This window comes from Delphinus delphis, chromosome 7, assembly GCF_949987515.2.
Source record: "Delphinus delphis chromosome 7, mDelDel1.2, whole genome shotgun sequence".
NCBI lineage: Eukaryota > Metazoa > Chordata > Mammalia > Artiodactyla > Delphinidae > Delphinus > Delphinus delphis.
In genome coordinates, this window is record NC_082689.1 from 11,497,863 (window position 1) to 11,521,265 (window position 23,403).

General features: G+C 37.0%; 1 protein-coding gene across 11 annotated transcripts in view; it reads right to left on the reverse strand.

Annotated features, from left to right (window-relative positions):
* MFF (mitochondrial fission factor) overlaps window positions 1-19,461 on the reverse strand; it is a 34,766-nt gene extending 15,305 nt beyond the window's left edge. For 4 of the 11 annotated variants that reach the window (XM_060016008.1, XM_060016007.1, XM_060016005.1 and 1 more), the window contains exons 1-7: window positions 19,306-19,461; window positions 15,386-15,448; window positions 14,754-14,865; window positions 13,810-13,986; window positions 12,659-12,879; window positions 11,569-11,738; window positions 2,981-3,069 (exon numbers count right to left, since the gene is read on the reverse strand). In XM_060016008.1, coding sequence (XP_059871991.1) covers window positions 2,981-3,069; window positions 11,569-11,738; window positions 12,659-12,879; window positions 13,810-13,847 — 518 coding nt within the window. In that variant the 5' untranslated portion in view covers window positions 13,848-13,986; window positions 14,754-14,865; window positions 15,386-15,448; window positions 19,306-19,461. Of the gene's footprint in view, window positions 1-164; window positions 240-2,980; window positions 3,070-11,568; window positions 11,739-12,658; window positions 12,880-13,809; window positions 13,987-14,753; window positions 14,866-15,385; window positions 15,449-19,305 lie in introns of all 11 variants that reach the window. The other 7 variants (XM_060016006.1, XM_060016000.1, XM_060015997.1 and 4 more) reach the window with 5 other exon arrangements.
* Window positions 19,462-23,403: the final 3,942 nt, after the last annotated feature.

Below are 23,403 nucleotides of genomic sequence, written 5' to 3' on the forward strand. Positions count from 1 at the left end.
ATGATGACAGCTTGAGAAATCCTGAAACAGAGGTACTAAAAAGCCAAACAGTAAAAGAATTAGGGCATTACATGCCAATTACCTGGTGAAATATTAGTATAACAAAAAGCCTGCAAAATTAGAACAACTCCTATTTGTGAAAAGCAGAGCAGATAAAATCTTACGTGTACTCCGGTGCAGAAATCGGTGCCTGGAACCTTGAAATTTTATTTCTTGGAGCAGAATCTGATCTGTGCCACCTTAAATAATAATTATGCTTCTTTTTATATATTCAGCTTTTATAACACAAACAGAAAGCTAAATACGATTCTACTGGTCAATCGTTTCTGTGTCAATAGCTGACAATAATCAATCCTATTGTCTCTTGCAGGTAAATAAGAAAACAAAGGCCAGTGTTTCTGCTCTTATACCCATATAGACTTCTATTCTTAAGGCCAAGGAATAAATAAAGTGGAGGCAGGCAATGGTTTGTGCACAATGACACATAAGTAATCTCACATTACAAAGAAAAGACTACAGAAGGTAAAGACAGGAAGAGTCTAATAATTACTTTGGTAGAGGTAAAATACAGCCATGTTATATTAATAGTTTCTTCCTTACCACATTGCCAACATTAAATACATGATGTGCTCATTATATTAAAATTCTAAAGTTCACTCAATGTAGATTCTTAAAGATGAATACAATTATAAATGATAAAATTAATAATGGTAGGAGAAGAAAGGGCAAGGTTACATTATTAACAAAAAGATGGTTAAGTATGTTACCAGGTAACGGTAACATAAATAACTACTAAAACAAAAAGTATGGTTGAGTAATGTAAGCATTTCATTGCAAAAATTGTATAGTTAAATATTCATGTTATTTTTACTACCAAAAATTAAAACATGAGATTCTGTTTTATTTAAAAATGCCATTAAGGCAACTTAAAGAAACAAAGAATTCAAATATTAGTTAACTTTGTTAACCTTTTCTGTTATGAGGACTTACATTATAGGTAACTGCAAAAATATCTATGAACTAATCATTTACTATAAATCATACTTCACTGGGTTGGTTTTTATATATAATAGAGCTGTTTCCTTTCTCTTCAACTTAACTCAGCTATCAATAATATATACTTTGTGGGGAAAAAACCCAAAAATGATGCTATAGTAAAACAGTCCTGTTTTTATTTCACTAACGGGAAGTTTCAAAGTAATTACGGACCTAAACAATAAGCCATATCTTTATATAATAGGAAAGTTTATTAGAAACTTTTGGTGCCTAGAAAGTATTACAAATAGAAAATAACAAAAGCCCTCAGGTGTAAGTTTAATCATTCTGAGAGGGTACTAAATATCAAGAAGCTACCTTCACCATAAATTATATGGTCTTTTCACCATTTGTTAACATAATCGAATATATTCTAGAAAAACGGATTCCATGGACTGGCTGACATCACTGTAAGCCAGGTACCTTCAGGGAAACATACAGTTATCATAAAAACTTCATATTAATAATGGTTGAACCTTGCAGATAGGCCTTCCCTGAAGGAGACATATATTCTTTTAAACTTACTATCTTCCTATATACCCCTTCAGAATAACTCTAACTACTTGAGGAGACATTTAAAGCTTCCCCAAGAAATGAGAACTGTTATAGTTCTCCTTTGCACCTAACACAAAAAAAGAGAGATCCTACCCCTATCAAAATCCCTTCTGCATCCTTATACTCTTTAGTCAAGTCTGAATTAGAACTTGATATGGTTTAACAGAAATAGTATAATTGCATTGTGCTCTAGTTATTTTGTATGTAAATTTAAATGTTTTGCTTTTACCTAGATTTGCAAGCTCTGTGAGAGACGTATCATCTGATTCTTTGGCCGTTCCCAGAGAAACTAATATGGACTTTCCTGGTGGTCCAGTGGTTAAGACTCCACATTTCCAAAGCAGGGAGTGCAGGTTTGATCCCTGCTCAGGAAACTAAAATCCCATGTGCCGTGTGGCCAAAAATAAAAGTCAGTTTGAGAAGCTAATATGATGCTTGATATCAAATATGGTTCATGGTGAATGAGCTTATGAAAACTGACTGAAAATTTAATGAGGAAGAAACATTAATTTACATTAACAATCTAAATCATCAATGGCTTTGAGACTTAAAATTCTGACCAGTTTTTTAAAGGGATATTTTATTTTTAAAAACCCATTAATTTTAATAAAACAACAAAAAGCACTTGCCCAATTTAAAACATCTTATAGAGGGGTAGCTTTAAGATCCGGGTATAATGTAACCAAATGAGCAAGAAAGGTTGACACAAATAGTCTGTTAATGTATTTAAATTTTTGGAAAATGAAAGGGATCCAAGAATTCAATGACTCAGTGGCAGAGAGCTAAAAATTAATCCTGGAAAGTAAAAAAGTTCGACTTGCTTACGCTACATTGTTTACCATGGCTCATAAGAAGCAGAGCTGGAAAGGGCTAATCCTGTGATAATCTTATGACAAACTGAGTAACTTGAAAATAAAGATGCTTCCTTAATAAATTGTTTTCCTTTTATTTTATATTTTTCCCCCCAACCTATATGCTAGATAAGCATTTTGGAAGGCTACATAGAACTGAGCACTTACTTTTATCAATTTTTCTTAAGTATACTTTATAGGAGATTTCCAAAATAAGCAAATCATATTTATAGAAGACTATCATACACATAGAAGAGGATAACAGGATTGAAAAATTCTCACAACTAACAAAATGGTCAGACTTTAAGGCTATAAAGAGTATTGCAAAAATATAAAGTTGATGTAAATGTATAGTAGATTTCAAACACTATTAGAATTATTTTTTTCTCCAGGTTCTTAGGCATAAAACATACACTTCCTCCTCTTTTTTTTAATATTTGAGTTTAAAAAAGGAAATACATTATTTAGAAAAGGATAGGACAGACAGTATATGGAGAAAACTTAATGAAGGAGATACAATGCTTAGTGGTTCTACTCACATGGAGTCAGTCCTGACCAGCTGTCCATTTTGGCGAACAGCATTTTCACTCATAGAGCGTTCTCTTTTTAGCCTGCCAACTGCACGGATCTGTTAGGCACAAAGAAGGGGAAAGGAATAGAGAATATTCTTAATAGCCTAGTAACTGCTTAGCATCAAAAGGACCTTTATCAAAGACTAGCCACAAAATTTACAAAGAAATAACCAAGAATTGCTACCAGGTATGTGTATTATACGTAGACATGTTAAAAAAAAGAACACCCTACTTATTATAATGCAGATAAACTTAGGAATGCTTATCTTCTTTACAAAAAAAGTTAATTCTAGTTTCTTTTTAAGTATCAATCTTACTTGGTACAATTATTAATATTTTTATTTATCATAATTTATACAATATACTTACATTATTTAAGAACAATTTACAATAGTTTTTAAAGGCACAAACACTATAGGACATGGGATATATTTGTACTCAAGTAAGTGTTCCTGGCTTCTGGGGTTAAAACAAATTCAGATTTGGTTGGATATCTGAAAACTAGACTTAAAAAAAGTTTTACTAGCTTAAAGGTTTTAGCATTCTAGAAATAGCCACAATCTTCCATCTCACACGCTCTTCTTACAAAATGTTATCACTGACCTCTTTCCATTAAGGAATAGAACCTATGTTCCCTTCCCTTGAAATTGGGTACTCTAGTGACCGCTGCAGAGATGATACAATGTGACTCCTGAGGTTAGGTCATAAACAACAATAAGGCTTCTGCCTTTTTCCCCTTCCCCAGGGGAGCTGTTTGAGATTCGAACAATGACACCATGACGTGAGGAAGCCCAAGCAGCCACACAAAAGGCCATGCGTAGGTGCACCAGCCAATAATACTGGCTGAGGTCCACACAACAGGTAGTATCAACTGACATGTGAGTGAGTAAACCTTTAGATGACTGCAGCCTCAAGCTGTGTGAGTCATAAACAGCCTTTGATACTTCCTAGCCTAGGCCCAGATAATATACAACAGAAATAAGCTTTCCTCATTATTCCTGATGCAAATACCTCACCCGCAGAATCCATGAGCAAAATTATTTGTTTTTGTTTCAAGCCACTAAGTTTAGGGTGGCTTATTAAGGGGCAATAGATAACTAGAACAATGGTAATCATTAACTTCACTTCTTTTTTAGAATTTTTTTTTCGTCTTTTTTTTTTTTTTACTACAAACACCCATGGCAACTTAATGGTTAAAGAAAAATTTGAACTTTACTGTAAAGGACAACTGGTGTGTGAAACAATGGACTTGATAATTAAGATTTTCAAAATGCACACCCAGTATCTATTAATGCTCAAAGACTTGGGAATAGATTATCAGGTTATAAGCACCATCAAAGCAGATTAAATCCTGTATTTCATGCCAGCAAAACTTAAAACTACTATGCAGCACATAATTTCAGAGACTGGTTTAGATTTGGTTATGGTTGTAAACCATTTACCCATCCAAACAAAAGAAAAAAAAAAACAGAAAAGGAGTCGGTTCAGAGCCTACTGCAAGAGTTCTTTACAGTTAAACCAAAAATCAAAATTACTTGAAGGCATTTATATATAAAAACTAGCACCTCCACAATCAAATACACTTTACTCATAGTGAGCAGTACTGGGTTGCTTTGTGAGAATCCTACTGATGCTTGCCTGCCTACCTACTGCACAGTTGTGCTTGCTTTTTCTAGAGAACTGTTCTTCCACGTTGTAGGGATCAAGATGAATTTCCTACTATATTAGAACTGTTCCTCCTGCTATGTGGTAAGAACTAACATTCAGCAGATAGGAAGAGACAGGACAAGACAAATTAGTCTATGACTCCAACATAACCTGACAAAGTAGAGGATCCTAGGTCTGTTATTTTCGCCATTTGAGACCCGATTTAAATTATATCTTAACAGGAACATTAAGCTCGACATTACTAACATATTGAGGAAAAAGACAACATAAGACAAAAGCATATATTTGTTATGCCTTCATATGACCAGCCTGTATACTGTAATACCAAAGAACTTTGATACTGCCTGAGGTGATAAGCAACACGGTGATCTTTAAATACTTTCCCCTTTAGTTCACAATCACGATGGTTGTTTTTTTCAATTCAACGATTTTTTAAAATTAATTACATTTGTTCCCAACATTATTGAGATCCAATTGACAATTCAAGGTTTTAAAATGTCATTCAGAACCATCCTGCATTGATTACCCATTATAAAACTTACATGCACTCCTTAGGCTGAGAAATAAGTTTCCAAGCTTCAGGTAACTTCCTGGAAGTTAGGTCACAGGGTCTTCTGTGTCTAATTATAGGCATAAAATTCTCCTCTAATGTGCTTATACTCTGAGTTACTTTCGATTGTTCACAGAATCCTGGACAAATCAGTGTCCCCGAGGTCTTTGTTTACTGGTTCTCTAGATTTATCTAGAGCTTGTCTCTCCTTCAAGAATCTGCTCAGATGCCTCAGTATTTTCCCCTATACTGGTCCCTGTTTTTATTTTTTTATATAATTTTTAAAAGTTACACTCCATTTAGTCACTACAAAATGTTGTCTATATTCCCCATGTTGTACAATACATGCTTGTAGCTTATCTTACACCCAATAGTTTGTACCTCTCACTCTCCCATCCTCATATCCCTCCCACAAACTGGTAACCCTAAGTTTGTTCTCTATATCTGTGAGTCTGCTTATTTTTTGTTATGTTCACTAGTTTATTGTATTTTTTAGATTCCACATAAGTGATACCATATAGTGTTTGTCTTTGTCTGGCTTATTTCACTTAGCATAATGCCCTTCAAGTCCATCCATGTTGCTGCAAACAGCAAAATCTCATTCTTTTTTATGGCTGAGTGATACTCCATTATGTGTATGTGTGTATGTGTGTGTGTGTGTGTGTGTGTGTGTGTGTATATATATATATATATGGCACGTCTTCTTTATCCATTCATCTACTGATGGACACTTAGGTTGCTTCCATATCTTGGCAACTGTAAATAATGCTGCTATGAACACTGGGGTGCATGTATCTTTTTCGTATTGGTGTTTTTGTTTTTTTTCGGATATATATACTGATTCCCGTGTACTCCCTTTTTTAACAAGACACTTGTTTTACTTCTCAACACATACAAAATAAAAAACTGTAATTATATTAAAACAACCAGTAAGTATTACAAGCACATAGATCCTACCATAGCCTAGTTCTTCATAACCACTGTGATTACTAAACAACCCTCAGAAAATCTGTAGCAAAAACTAAGATTGAAAACTGATTTCTGAAATGTTTGTGTTATGCCTTTCATTTAGGCAGTTTTTTATTCTTTTTAGTATTTTTTAAACAATTTTACCTTTTTAAGAAAAGGATTTCTTTTAATTCTGTCCAGAGAGAGAAAGGGAAATCCTCCATTTAATCATTTGGTATAATCTCAGTGAAAAATGGAGATTTATCCTCAAATAGTATGTAAGTTAGTTGCATTTTCAGTTAAGAAATAAAAAAATATAACTATTGAATAGAATTATTCAGCAAATTAATGGATACTGATCCTCTTTTTAAAAATAATAGTTCAGAGACATTAATCTGTGAATTGCTGTGGGACTTTTATTGGAAGAGGTAAAGCAGAGTTAAAAATGTGGGCCAAACAATCGGGGTGAACAGTCTTACCCCCCAAAACATATTCACTGTCCAAAATTTAAAATAATAAACTACCTGGAAAAATAATTAACCCAATGGGAAGGAAACATGGAATACATGTGTCAGCAGTGAATACAATGCCCATGCGATAGGGCCATGAAACAGTAACTGCACAAAGGATGTGAGTGCACATCTCTGAATCTTCCATGGATGAATGTGCATACATACATACAATTAATTAAGCTGTTCTTTTTCCTCTTCTCTCCCTTTTGCTCCATTCTACTCATCACAGCCCCAGCTCCTCTTTCCACAGGAGGGGAAAGGAAAGGGAGTTAAATAAACCATCACCAAATTGTGATCAGACCCACATTCATCAGCTTCTCAATTTTCAGAGCTACTGCCAGGACCCTTTTAAGTCCTTCTGAGTGTCCGGGAGTCCTTCCGCATTTCTTTTTCGTTTTTTAATTTTTATTGGAATATTGTTGCTTTACAATGTTGTGTCACTTTCTGTTGTACAGCAAAGTGAATCAGCCATATGTATACATATATCCCCTCTCTTTTGGATTTCCTTCCCATTTAGGTCACCACAGAGCACTGAGTAGAGTTCCCTGTGCTATGAAGTAGGTTCTCATTAGTTATTTCTTTTATACATAGCAGTGTATATATGTCAATCCCAATCTCCCAATTCCACATTTGTTTTAGGACGTGCCATATGGCTAAGTCACTCATTACACTTCAGGTCAACTATGTACTTTCACTTCACATCCTAGAGGTTGTCATGGCAATTGAACTGGACCATCACCCGGCACTGATAACCACCTGCTACGTCCTTACAGACTGTTGGATTACAGATCTAGAGCCCTCTGTTAGACACCCATGGCCTTTGTGTTGTCCTTAATGACAGCTTCTAGAGCAGCTGCTTTCCAAGTGTATTCTTTAAAGCAGTCAGTTCTAGCTGGATATATTTCCTCCTAGCCCTTGAGCTAGACACTTTGTACATGGTTGCTGTAGGATTTGGCATCCTGTGTAAAGCTTGCATGGCCTGGATACACTTCCTTTTCTGAAAACATTCATTGCCTTTGTTCTTTTCCAAAACCAGGTCAGGGTTTATACAGACCAATCTTCCCAATTCTTGGGACATTTGGGGTTCACTGCTGTTCCAGATTCATTGCAAAAATGAATGGCTTTCTCATCCTTCTCTTCTTTGAAGTAGAAGCTGCCAATTCAGGCAAAAGCTCTTATAACCTGTCTTTAGTCCAATTTGTTTCCTCTTCCCACTTCAGTGGTCTTCTCACAAAGCTCTTGGCCATTTATTGTAATTGATTTTTTCAAAGAAAACCACTGCTTGAGTGATGGGATATACTGATGGAGTCCAAATTTTTTACTGGGTCACACTGCTTCAAAGCTGTGTCAAGTCCTCATATTTTTCCAACTCTTTTTCTTTACCGTTCTTCCTTTTTGTTCTCTGCAAGATCTTCTCTCACGGGCTCCCATCTGGAGGTAGTGTCAGTGTCACAGCCTCTTTCTCCTCATTCACACTGCCTAACCTATTCTAAGAACACTGAGAGCTGTCATGATTTGTGTACTTTGCAGTTCATAGCCAGATCAGATGGTTTATTGCACAGTTGCTTTATTAGTTCCCTGTAGGTAGAATCACCAAGCAATGGTCCTTCCGAATATTAGCAGAGATTAGGCATATTGAAAGGTTCATCAATTTCCTCTACCTCCAGATTTTATAAACCCTCTCTGAGCTAGGGGGATTATATGCTTCGTGTTTTAAGGCCTCTTCATATGTTCACTTGGATACTTCAAGCCAGTTTAAGAAGTCAGTACGTTATTTTCTGCAAATTTATTTCTTGTATCAGTCAGGCTTTTAAACAAAAATCGTATAGTGTTCCTCGTAAGTCACCTTCAGGTATTCTTCTTTCTTGCCACAGGCCAGTGGTTCTCAACTGGGTGTGATTTTTTCCCTCCAAGGGACATCTGGCAATGTATGCAGATCATCTTTTCTGTCTTTTTATTGTGATAAAATAGACACAACACAAAACTCACCATTCTAACCATTTTAAAGTATATATATTATACAATTCAGTGGTATTCAGAACATTCACGGTGTTATGCAACCATCACCACTATCTAGTTTCAGAACATTTTCATCCCCCCAAAAGGAAACCCCAAGATTAAGCAGTCAGTCCCAAGTACTCTCTCCCCTAAACCCCTGTCAACTACTATTCTGGATATTTCATGTAAGCAGAATCATACAACATATGGCCTTTTCTGTCTGGCTTCTTTGACTTAACACGTTTTCAAGGTTCATCCATGTTGTAGCATGTATAAGTACTTCATTCCTTATCATAGCTGAATACTACTCCACTGTATGGATATACCACATTTTGCTTATCCATTCATCAGCTGAAAGGCATCTGGGTGTTTCCACCTCTTGGTTATTTGAGACATTTTTGATTTTCATGACTTGAAGGATGCTACTGGCGTCTCGTAGATAGAGCTCAAGAATGTTGTTAAATATTTTACAGTGCAAAAGGACAGCCCTCACCACAACAAAGAACTATCTAGTCTAAAATGTCATAGTGCTGAGGTTGAGAAACCTTGGCATATGTTGTAAAATGATTATTACAGAATAAATGATTTAGGGAATCTTACTTGATATATTCTAAGTAGCATCCGAATGAATAATCAATGTTATCAGCACTCAGGGCCTTACTACCCTTCCATTTCAATCCATTTTGTAGAAGCTACCAGAACTCTGGTTCCTTCCCTTTTCTCCTCTGCTCACTAGTTGATTGCCTCTTGAGGGCCACCTGACCCTTCTATGGACTGAAGCACAGATCATCACCTTTGCTTTCCTTTTAATAGGGAACTAGTACTAATATCGGAAACTCCTCTCCTACATCTCAGGATTTGGCCCCTGCCAAAGGTTTTTTTTTTAATTGAAGTATAGTTGATATACAATATTACATAAATTAAAGGTATACAATATAGTGATTCACAATTTTTAAAGGTCATACTCCATTTATAGTTATTATAAAATACTGGCTATAGTCCCTGTGTTGTACAGTATATCCCTGTAGCTTATTTTATACATAACAGTTTGCACCTCTTAAACCCTTACCCCTCTACTGCCCCTCCCCGCTGGTAACCACTAATTTGTTCTCTATATCTGTGAGTCTGTTTCTTTTTTGTTATACTCACTAGTTGTATTTTTTAGATTCTCAGACTTACTTCACTTAGCATAATACTCTCCAAGTCCATCCATGTTGTTGCAAATGGCAAAATTTGATTCTTTTTTATGGCTGAGTAGTATTCCATTGTGTGTGTGTGAGTGTATGCCTGTATGTCACATCTTCTTTATCCATTCATCTGTTGATAGACACTTAAGATGCTTCCAAATCTTCTGCCACAGGATGTTAATTTTCACAACAATGATACTTGTACCTATTGAACTTTTCACATCAATTAGAACATGTGCTAAACATACTACACATATTATTACATTTAATTCTCTCAATAATCGTATGCAGTTGGCATTATTCTTATCATTATTTTAGAGATGAGCCTTGGAATTGTTAAATAACTTGCCCAAAGTTATGTGGTTAATAAGTAGCAAAGTAGGCCTTCAAAATTAGGTTAATTCTCAGCCTCAGCTTTTCACTCCAGTGCTATACACTTTGGACATTTATCACATTTGACTATATATCAATTACAGCAGGAGTAAACCCCACATGGGCTTAAAACCTAGGTCTCCTGAGAGACAGTACTCGTCTTGTTTTCAGTTGGTTATTCACACCAAGTAGGCACAAGTGTCTAAAATGGTGGGAACATAAAGATCAGAAGACAGACAAAACCTGAAGAATATCAAAGGGAGGGTTTCTCTCCTGGCAGAATCCTCATTCCAAGACAATATTATTCACAGACCACTACAAAGGAACCATGTCTCACTGCACAGTGTCTTACACAAAAGCTCAAAAAATGTCTGTTAAATAAATATCAGTACAATTCTGCAAGTACCTTAGTGCCTCTTCATCGTGTGAACATTCAAATTTAGTACTCTTCACCGAGTAAATACCTAGAATGTCTAAACTGGCACCTAGGAGTGTATTATCTGAGTCACCTCAGCTCAAACTTCCAACCTAAGAAAAGGTCATACCTAGTACTAGGAAACTGCACTCCCGTAGGTTATATGGGTGATTTACCCTCTTAGGAAAGGATTATATGAAAAATGAAAGACAAGGGCAGTTCCATTATCAATAAAAACACATCTTTGCACACTGTTTTATACTAGCATCATGACAACACAGGAATTTAGAAGTTATAATGAAAAAGTTGCAACTACAGAAACCACAGAAAAGGAGTCTTACAAGATTGGCCCTGAATCAACAGCAAAGGCAAGATTTGAACTTTGCAACTAATACCTTATTAGTCCATATACTATCATATTTAGGTCAACAAGGCCATTAACACTACACAACACGGTAACTAACTCAGTTGAAACTTTCCAGCAAGCAGGGAGAATAGGTAGTATCAAGGGGAAAAAAGAGCTTTCTCTGCCATTTGCCAGACTGCTTTTATAACAAAGTGATGCATTAATTTTTTCCCATGCTAAACTTCCCAAATTTTTCTGTATTGCTTAAAGTGTAACTCCCAGCCATAAAAGCTCATCCTTCAAGACCACATGAATGTTAATGATTTCCACAAAATTGTCATTTTCCTGAAATATAATATTTAAATTGAAAAAAACCCAACAGCATAGTATCTCATTTGGGGTATTCATAAGCCAGAATTTATAGTAATCAATGTTCCATGCAAAAGGATTCCATTACATATTACCAATGATATGATTTATAGCCTCTTAACTCCTCTTTAACTTTTGCTTCTGTCTCTATTACTTCAAATTCAGATGATGTTAAAACTCTAGCACTTACTTCTTCACTTTGAGGGGTTGGAGGAGGTTTTTCTAAATCCAGAAAATCTAGTGGTCTTTCACTTAGTGTAAGTACACGAGGTGGTGTTTTTAGTGCCAGAGGTTTGAAGGGAGTTGACTGTATAAGGTCAAGATCTGCTGGCCTTGAAAATGGAATGTCTTCATTATTTCCTAAGCGTAGGGGGGAAAAAAAAAGGAAAAGAGGGAGATTTTTAAAAGACATAGGTTTTATTAAAATGTATTTGCCATTACACACCCACTAGCAATAGCTAAAATTAAAAAGACTAACAATACAAAGTGTTGTTGAGTGCAAATGAAACTCTCATATGTCACTGATGGGAATATAACAGGGTACAACCAATTTCAAAAATAGCTTGACAACTTTTCATAAAGTTAAACGTCATAACTTATAATATGATCTAGCAATTCCACTCCTAAGAGATATGAAAACACATGTCTTCATAGCAGCTTTATTCCTAATAGCACCAAAAAGGAAACAACCCAAATGTCCACCAACAGGTGAATGTATAAACAAATTGTGGTTTATCCACACACTGGAATATTAGAAATAAAATGGTATGAACAACTGATACAGCAACAATATGGAAGAATCTCAAAAACATTACATTAAGCAAAAGAAGCCAGACCCAAGAGTATATAGTGTATCAGTCCATTCATATGAAACTCTGGGAAAGACAAATGTGATCTCTGGTTATAAAAAGGAGATTATGGTTGCCTGGAATTGAGGGGTAGGAACTGAATGAGAAACCTTTTGGCGGGTAATGAATATGTTCTATATCTGGACTGTGGTGGAGGTTACATAGGAGTATACATTTGTCAAAACTCATCAGGCTGTACACTTTAAAATTAGACCATTTTATGTATGTAAATTATATCTCAATAATTAGTTGAATTATTAAAAAATACTAGTTGAAATTTCAGACTATTGTAATTTATAAACTTTTTGAAGAAAATGTAAAGTTGCATTTCCCAACCCCTTTTCTAAGTAACATTTTGAAAAATCCCAAAAGTTTTCATAAAAATATATAAAATACATTTATCAGGCAACTTTATAAACAAATATAAAATACCTGCTACAACAATTCTCTCTGGAACCTGCATAATCACACTAGCATTTGAAACTCCTTCTTGGAATCCTTGTTCCAGGTCAGCATTTGGTGGTGCTACCTTTAATTTTTCCGGGACCCTCATTCGCTGACTAATACCTTCGGTGTATTCCATTTCATATTGAATTCGACTAATTTCCGCCATCTCAGCAGCACTGGGAGAAGGAAATGCTGCCCCACTCACTCTGCGGGCAAAAAATTTAGACAGGGTGACTGAGTGTTAAAATGTCAGTCTTTTCTATGTAGTGAAGTTAGGATATCTTTTAGAAAGAGCAAAGGAGACTTCTCATTTGTGAGTACTGAATACATCCAAAGGAAAAATAAAAGATCAAAGAAAATGTTCTCCTCAACATAATACCTTCTCACTTAGTTGAAACTGCACCTTGAGGATATTGCTTAGGAACAAATTTTTTAAATTATTGTATAACCACAAGACGAATGTGCACACACATACACTCTCTTCCTCCCTGCATAAAGAGATATGCATGCTGCTTACATAACTCAAAAAATGCCTAAAATAAAACTTAAATAGAAATTTCCTAATGAATTATATGAAGGGAAGCTGCTAGAACTTTATAAAAATGAAATTAGAAATTCCGGTCATGCATGGAAAAAATAAAACCTTTTAATGACGAATATCAGATTCATATGGTAAATAATGTTAATTCTAAATTTACTAAAAAAGAAGCAACCCCCTGAATTTCATAAAATAAAAATGAAAACTTCTCTTATTGAATGTATATCTGATGACTGAGATGAAATGAATACCAAATATAGAATATACACTAATAAATCCTTAATGTTTGCATTCATTTTGAGGAACTATAGTGTGAAAGTTTCACACTATTAATTTGTACTCAGTATCATATTTACATGTATATTTTTAAAAAACATGACATGCCTTCAAACAGAAAGACAGGACAAATGCATTGAGAAACCTAAATCAGAGAAGGATCCATGCTCCAGGGAAATGCAGCAGAAAGGAAGTTGCCCCAAGATACAAAATGCTGACAGAAGTGTAAAGGAACAGGATTAGCCTATGGGCAATCAGCTTTAAAGCAACTATGTCTCAAACCTATAATGTCATCAGCTCAACTGAATAAAATGTCACTGACCTTCCTAGTGATGTGTCATTGCTTGTTCGTTTACTCATTTTTAATACAGTAAATACACGTTTATAATAGCTATTAAAGTACTGCCTCCCTGTAGTTCAGTTTATTTACACAACAATTCCCCTAAAGATCTGAATTTTTTTGGAGGTGTACATAACAACACGGAAACTGCTTTTCCAGCTGTAAAAAAGAAAGAATAAAAATCAGTATTTCAACAATTCATTTCATAAGAAAACTATCAATAAAAGTAAATATCTACTTAAAATTATTTTTGGATTTCAACCAAAATCAATTTCCAAATCTCTCCTAAAAAGAGTTATTCTATACCTCAAAAAAATATAAAGACTGTTTTAAGCATAGTCACTGTATTATGATTTTGCAAACGGGATAAAGAAAAGCTAATCAAATGTATATACAAATGTGAAGTCAGATTAAAAGAAAACATTTTGCCATAAAACTCCTCTAATTATTATATTCTAAAGGGGGAAAAGATCCTTTTCTTTTTCAGCCTAAGTACAAATGAAAAAATTATGAAAATAATGTAAAGGGCAGAAAAATGTATTTGAAGTAACCTAATATTTGATGTGTAAGTAATGGTTTCTTTAAAAGGAAATAACTTTGAAAGCCAAATTACACTACATTTTCAGTAGAAGGTATTATATATAAATCCAGGTCAATAAAAAATTAAAGACAGTATAAATGTAAGCCATAGCTGGGACATTTCTTAAACTCCATGTCAGAGATATATCACACATTTTAAACTCCACCTTACTGACATGCTTTGGAGGGTTCTTAGAGGTTGCTAAGGGGCTAAGCCCTGACAAATGGTTACTTATGACTGCTAACTTGCACCCTTCATTCTTTACCAAAATGTGTGAATTTTCAGGATTTGCATACAAATGGTTTAAAGACTAAGAAAACAGAGCCAAAAGAAAATTTTTACTCACAAAAGTGTACCAACTACTGCTTGCTTTTTGGCATTATCTGTTTCTGTGCTTCATATTAAATCCTTTAACTTGCTTCAATATGCATGTGCTGGATTTAGAGCCGCTTTTGTCCCTGGGGGAGAAAAAACAGGAGCTAACTGAAAAACTAGATGATACTACCATTAGGGATTCATTGCTGGAAATACTCCAAATAATGAAAGTCACTAAAGATGTACAACCTTACCTTAAAAAAACCAGTAAAATAAATAAAGAAAAAATGAACAAGCTTACCACCAATTTTAGGCCTAGAGACAGAACCCTACAGCCATTCATTAGTTAATGCAAGATAAAAGACAATCATTGTTTCTGATTTGAAACAAAGGAAAACATACCTGGTGAAAAATACTTATGTTTAAAAGAATCTTAATACTTATGTGTATAAATAAGTGTATATATATACACACAAATTAAGGAGGAGCAAATGCATTGGCTAAATTTTCATCCAGCTATTTTCATTCAGTATTTAATCTCATATTTGTTTCATTTCATTCCCAACTTTAATTTGGTATTTAATTTGAACCAGTAACACACGCACATGGTACAAAGTACACAAGAACACACAGAGATGTAGGGCCAGAAACTATAAAACTTACAGGAAAACATAGGCAGAACACTCTATGACATAAATCACAGCAAGATCCTTTTTGACTCACCTCCTAGAGAAATGGAAATAAAACCAAAAATAAACAAATGGGACCTAATGAAACTTCAAAGCTTTTGCACAGCAAAGGAAACCATAAACTAGATGAAAAGACAACCCTCAGAGTGGGAGAAAATATTTGCAAATGAAGCAACTGACAAAGGATTAATCTCCAAAAGTTACAAGCAGCTCATGCAGCTCACTATCAAAAAAACAAACAACCCAATCCAAAAATGGGCAGAAGACCTAAATAGACATTTCTCCAAAGAAGATATACAGATTGCCAACAAACACATGAAAGGATGCTCAACATCACTAATCATTAGAGAAATGCAAATCAAAACTACAATGAGGTATTACCTCACACCAGTCAGAATGGCCACCATCAAAAAATCTACAAACAATAAATGCTGGAGAGGGTGTGGAGAAAAGGGAACCCTCTTGCACTGTTGGTGGGAATGTAAATTGATACAGCCACTATGGAGAACAGTATGGAGGTTCCTTAAAAAACTACAAATAGAACTACCATACGACCCAGCAATCCCACTACTGGGCATATACCCTGAGAAAACCATAATTCAAAAAGAGTCATGTACCACAATTTTCATTGCAGCACTATTTACAATAGCCAGGACATGGAAGCAACCTAAGTGTCCATCGACAGATGAATGGATAAAGAAGATGTGGTACATACATACAATGGAATATAACTCAGCCATAAAAAGAAATGAAGTTGAGTTATTCGTAGTGAGGTGGATGGACCTAGAGTCTGTCATACAGAGTGAAGTAAGTCAGAAAGAGAAAAACAAATACCATATGCTAACACACGTATATGGAATCTAAAAAAAAAAAATGGTTCTAAAGAATCTAGGGCCAGGACAGGAATAAAGATGCAGACGTAGAGAATGGACTTGAGGGCACGGGGAGGGGGAAGGGTAAGCTGGGACGAAGTGAGAGAGCAGCACTGACATATATATACACTACCAAATGTAAAATAGATAGCTAGTGGGAAGCAGCCGCATAGCACAGGGAGATCAGCTCCGTGCTTTGTGACCACCTAGAGGGGTGGGATAGGGAGGGTGGCAGGGGGACACAAGAGGGAGGGGACATGGGGATATATGTATACGTATAGCTGATTCACTTTCTTATACAGCAGAAACTAACACAACATTGTAAAGCAATTATACGCCAATAAAGATGTTAAAAAAAAAAAGAAAGAAAGAAAAGAAAAAAAAAAGAATGCACAAAGAAAATAAAGTGTCCCACCAGATCCTATCCTATAACCACCTAGGTCCCCATAGGCAATCTCTAATCAATTTCTGTGCATCATTCTAAATGAGATACTCTTCTTATAATTGTGCGTATATATCTGAAGCACAGTAAAAGCTTACAGTTAAAACTAACACTGAAAAGAGATACCTCAAAAGGAGTATAGCCTCGGGACATCATAAACTGAAACTTTATAATAATAAACAAGGGACACAATTGCTAGAAAAACATTATCTCCCTGAAATGTGCTATTCTCCACATTCCATTTACTACATTTCAGCCTTCTTATTAACTTTCCACTAGTATATCCCACGGGTCTCAACATTTCATTTTACAGCAACATCTTCTCTTACAAGACTCTCTGAGTTTGCAAAGTACCCCAGACTTAGATCATAAAGGTGGACAATGAAAAGACAACTTCTGGAAAAAGTCAAATTCTCCTGTAGCCAATCTGAGCTACTGACAAAGTAGATGGAACTTTTCTACTAAGATTTAACATTGTACTGTTCCAATTACTGGCTTTTCTGCTTAAGTAAAATAGATCAAAATCTAATTTTTTTCTCCCTCATTAGACTGTGACATTTTTGTTAATATCTTTTGGCAATAAAGAAAATAAATTTCTCATTTGGAGTTAAGATATTAACTCCAATTTTGTCACTTACAATCTACTGGGCAACAAGTACATGAGTCTCTGTGATATAACTAAGGAGACAAAAGTCTGTCTCAGAATCATAGATGATCTTATATCTCTACTTTCTAAGCCCGGTGGTTTCCAACCATCAGTAACTTACCAACTTCATGCTTTTTTTTCCCATACTCACACAGTACGTTTACGCTCAGCTATACTTAATCTTTTCTTTAACTCAATTTTTAAAAACCTTAAGTGTATTTTAAAAGGAAATTTTACATTACTATTTTATTTTATTTATTTATTTATTTTTTGGCCATGCAGCTTGAGGGATCTTAATTCCCCACACAGGGATTGAACCTGGGACCCTGGCTTTGAAAGTGCTGAGTCCTAACCACTGGACCACTAGGGAATACCCTTACATTACTTTTTTAAACCATGGACTTAATGTACATATATAAAGACAGGTAACAAAAACATAACTCTTACAAAAAACCCTCATCTGCAAACCACCTAAAGTCAAGTCACATCCCACTTGTGGAAAATGTCCCAATTTGGGGACACAATGATTCAAGCCTGACTTTCTTATTTCTATATCAGAACACTGGGATGCAAAGAGGTAGCCCAGGAAGTCACAGAAACAACCTGGGTCAAACTGACTGTGGTTGCAAAGATTTATATAATTCTCCAATTACCAAAAAAAATGTTGGGTTGTTTGTCGCTTATTATGTGGACCTAGTTCAAGGCTTTTATACAGTCACCCTGTTTCAGTTCTCTTTTCAAGCAACTATACTTAAAGAATGGGTGTATGAGAAAATCACAGTGTAGTACCCAGGATTAATTTTAATTTTTAAAGAAAAATCACTGAAAACTTGGAAAAATACAAATTAACGAATTTTAAAATAAGGTTATCGATCCACAGAAAACAAGTTTCAACACAAGAAGGGAGGACAGTAACAGCTAAACTTTGTAATCATAAAATAAGGCAGCCCTATCAGACAGGAAGGGATAGAAAACACAATTTCCTTTTGGAAAAATCCAGCAAAACCAACTCACGAGTGCTTGAAACCAAATAGATAGCAGGTCCCACCCACAATTTAATTACAGGGGAAGAGACTACTAGGTACAACTAAATCGCTCTAATTGTTTCTGAATCTATCCTCCTCAGGGTTTTTCCTTTGGGATATCAGACACGGAAACAAATGTTTTTCATTTAGGGTGAGAAAACATTTAAAATCCTTCAGTTAAAGTCTCTCAGTGGGGTGAGAGGCCTGTAAACAACTGGTTCTATATTTGGGAACAAGGGCCCTAAAGCTTTTATCTTTTGCAACTAAAAGACGCGACCACTTTTGAAAGCATTCTCCTCCCTCGAGAATGCCCCCTGCTCTAAAGTTGTAGGCCGCACCCGAGGGTTTTCTTCTAAATACCATATAAGCGGAACTGCACCTGCAGACGAAGGTCAGAGGCTTGTCGGAACGGGAATCCGAGCTTTCCCCATTTCCCAGCTCCTGGAATGAAATCTAGGAGCATCTCCGGGCATCCACACCTGCGAGCAAGGATGCTTACACAGCGGCCCGACCAGGGACCTCCCCGAGGTACCTGGGCTTCCAACAAGGCCTTTCTTTTCGAACACGTTCTTTTCCACAAAGTAAAGACAAAACAAACCAAAAACTACTTTTAAAGACGGCAGGCATCGGGTTCAAGGTCATACTAAAAGGTACCAGGACCTTGGCTGAGAAGGATGAGAGAAGACTACCAGCCAAACCGCGCTTGAAGCTCTCAGGACGCCCTAAGGAGGAGGAAAGCCCAGGGTTGAGGACAAGAGGCTCTGGGGTCGGGCCTCCGGCCAAGACTACGCTACTAACGGGCCGGGGCCGCAGCGGGTCCCTCCATCAACGGAGGGTCAGAGCCGCGGCGCTAGGCCCGGCAGCCGGCTCGGGCCGCGGCTCCTGGGTCGGGAAGACGTCAGTACTCACCCCTGGGCCCGCTGAAGGTCCCTGGCGAGGACCGCCGCCCGCCGGCTCCCGGGGCGCTCGGGTGGGCGCTGTCAGAGACCGTTGGCCGAGCGCACGGAGGCGCCCGGGCAAATCACCGGCCAGAGAGGCCCGCAGCGGGCGGGAAAAGACGCGAGAACTTCCGGGACTGGCCCCTCCCAGGAGCCGTAGTTGAGGCAGGTTTGTGGTCATGTGACTCAGGGAAGGGCGGACGTACGGCCCACGCATAGGAGCGGGGGCAGTACGACGCCGATGAGGCGACATCTTTGTTATGGGCAAGGTGTGCCAACCGCTTCTCCTGTTTACAAGGTAAACCTTCAATAGCTAGTTAAATAACTAGTTTTCAGGACTGTCTGCATCAAAATCAGGACTGGTGTGAGGCCTAAGAATCTGCATATTTCGCCAGTTCTGCAAGTGATTCTTAAACACTATAGTACAATTTTGACGACTTTTCAAGCCCTCTATGTCTTCCTTAAACAGTGACCCCTGCCCTGACTGGCTCCACTGATCCTTAAAGATGAGAATCACCGAAAAGGAGAAGTTAGGGTTCACAGTAGTTAGCAGCCTTGTTTAGCTTCCAAGAATTGTCTACATCTAACCACTTAACCACTAACTTTCCGGGGGAAAGTCAGTGCCATGCTCATCAACGTTGGGAGGGACTGAAGCCAATTCACAGAATACTTTGTGTGCCTCGACGTTAACAAACAGCCAAAGACATACACATGAGTAGGTACTTCGCTAGAGTCTAAAGATACTCCAGAGATGTTACCATTCTTTAAAACCATTTAGAAAGTCCTCTGAGAATTTCGTTTTGGGGCCCCTTCTTAATAGTGACAAATCATCCTTTAAGAATAGATTGATGGGCTTCCCTGGTGGCGCAGTGGTTGAGAGTCATCCTGCCAATGCAGGGGACACGGGCTCATGCCCCTGTCCGGGAGGATCCCACATGCCGCGGAGCGGCTGGGCCCGTGAGCCATGGCCGCTGAGCCTGCGCGTCCAGAGCCTGTGCTCCGCAACGGGAGAGGCCACAACGGTGAGAGGCCTGCGTATCGCAAAAAAAAAAAAAAAAAAAAAAAGAATAGATTGATTTTAGGAGTGATCAGACATTACAAGCCAAACTTTCGGGGGGAATTTAGAGACCAAGCTGAATAAGCCCACTATGACCAAAATCTTTAGAAGTGAGGGTCTTCCTGCTCCACTAGTATTAATATCTTTCTATATCTTAATTACTTGCAGTTTGGTTTTTACTCCTGTCCCTTACCCTCCAGGAAAATCGAATTCACTTTCAAATGAGGATTGTGATCCAATTACCAAATCCAAAGTCTTCTCCCTTAATCTTGATAATCCATAATCTTCCTGCATCAGTTGATTCTGTTAAATTAAATTAGACAAGATTGTAGTATCAATACATGAAAGCACCTACCAGTTACACCTAACTGGTAGTAAATTCTAAAAGAAAAAAAAAAGGCTCTTTCTCTCCCTTACCTGGAAACTCTGCTCCCTTTTTTTTTTAAAGTAAATTTAGTTATTTAATTTACGTATTATTTTTGGCTGCGTTGGGTCTTCATTGCTGTGCGCGGGCTTTCTCTAGTTTTGGCGAGCAGGGGCTACTCTTCGTTGCGGTGCACGGGCTTCTCATTGCAGTGGCTTCTCTTGTTGTGGATCACGGGCTCTAGGTGCATGGGCTTCAGTAGTTGTAGCGTGTGGGCTTCAGTAGCTGTGGTGCTCGGACTTCAGTAGTTGTGGCTCGCGGGCTCTAGAGCGCAGGCTCAGTAGTTGTGGCACACAGGCTTAGATGCTCCACGGTATGTGGGATCTTCCCGGACCAGGGCTGGAACCCATATCCCCTGCATTGGCAGGCAGATTCTTAAGCACTGTGCCACCAGGGAAGCCCTGCTCCCTTGTTTTTTGTAATAAAGCTTCATGCTGGGTCTTCTGTCTCTTCTGTCATTAATGTGGGCATTCCTGTTTATGATTCAATCCATCATTGACTGTCTTTTCACCCACAGTTGCCTCAAATCTTTTGTGGGAAAAGGTGGTATTTAAATCTAAATAAAATTAACAGACCATTTTGTCTCATCCTGTTACAGTAGTTCTAGCCATTTCTTCGTAAGTGTCCCATTGGAGCTTTGATCCCAACAGGGTTTCCAACTCAAATTTTCTCCCTCTTCCTAATCCAGATAACTTCTGAATTTCCTTGTTCAGTTGATGGCAAGATATTTTTTACAGTCACCAAGATTCAAGATTCTGAAATCACCTTTCACTGTCCCCCATCCTTTATATTCTCCCACCTCGGGGCTAACTGTCCGCTTTCTCTGTCATTTCTCTTCCCGCTACGAGACCATGACCAATCATCTGGACTGTTACCCTTTTAACTGGCCTCCCCATTTCCAATATTTTTCTTTCTCTAATTATTCCTGGATATTGGATCCACAAAGAAACTATTTTTACAATTTGTGACAAAGACATCCCAAATTTGAAGCCCCAAATACAAAAATAAATTGATGACTTATAGTTCTCCACAAATTCAAATGTCCGTACAGCAGTACAGTAATTTTTAAAAACACTTGAAACTGGAAGGGTAGTATATGAAATATTGGATCTTCCATGTTACCATTTGTATGATCATTCTACTCTTTGGCTCAAAATCTTCAGTGGGTCTCTAATGCCAACCAATGATGTGCAAGTTCACTTTGGTGTTCTAAACCCTAATATGGCCCTCACCTCCTGCTATGCCACTTTATTTACCACTCCTTGTGTGTGTGTATATGATATATATGTATATATTCCATGTATTCTTGACCATTAATTGTTCTGTGAGATTGCTTCATGCTTTCCTAAGTACTTACTTTTATCTATGCTATTTCTGCCACCTAGAATGCCATCCTGCCTCTGATCACCTTCTGTTTCTTGAAATCCTAACTGCCCTTAAAGGACCACCTAAAATGTCCTCTCTCTTATGATTTCCTGAGGGCTCCAACTTTTGAACCACTGTTTGTTGACTCTTACAGTACTTGTCATATTCTGTTCAGTATTATAATTATCTATGTATTTACCTTATTTTCCCTTACCAGATGGTAAGTTCCATGTTTGAGACCAAGGTCTTTATCTCACTCATCTCTCTATCTTTATGGAGCAGCCATATTGAGCATGGGTTTGGGTTTAAAGTAATGAGATCTTGGGTTTAAAGTAGGTCTTGGGTTTAAAGTAGGTCTTGGGTTTAAAGTAATGAGATCTATTTCCCTGTTTGACTGATAAATTGGAATTAAAGATAATTCCGAAGCAATAGTTCTAAACAGGTTTTGAGCAGTGTTAGCATTTTTAGAAACACCATAGGGCCTCCAAAAACCTAGAGAGGGTCATATTTATCTGAATGTTTAAGTTGAGCCCGGTTATTCAAAATCAGTTACGTTTCCTCCTGTGTTTGGTTGTCTCTTAGTTTCCAGTAAGCAGAGAAGGGATTAGGGTGAGGTGAATTAGGCACTCTTAGTGCTCTGCAAGTGCCCTGTCAGTAAGTTGCAAAGAATCCCTTAGAGACTGATCAAGATTCTTCTTTTTAAACAGGCTTGTAAGTAGAGAGAATGAACTCAAATACAGCACTCATTGTTCTACTTGTCAGCAGTAAAAATAAGTTCATTAAAATAGATGAGTATATTTTTTGACTCAAAATGTTTTCAAATTAGACTTTTTTGTCCCAATTATGAGAGTGTTTCTAAATATTTATTTGAGCAACAATTTTCTTGGCTTTCTTAGAATTATTACCCAGCATCACTATTCATTCATTCTGTTTTTTCCTTTGATTGTATCTTTATTGTCATTTAACACGGCCCCAAAATTTCTTACCTATGAGAGTTAAGATTTTGTGTATTAAAGGCATTCATCTTTACCAATTCTCTACCTTTGAAATTTTATGACTATTTTTCCTTGAATAAGGAGTATTTGCATTATAAATGGGGAACATTTATCAAAATATATGACCCATAACTTCTGTAATCTGTATGTTTTCCTATTGACTTGTAAAAACTCCTTAAATATCTCAATAGGAAATGATAAAGATATTAGGCCTTTCACAGTAAAAAA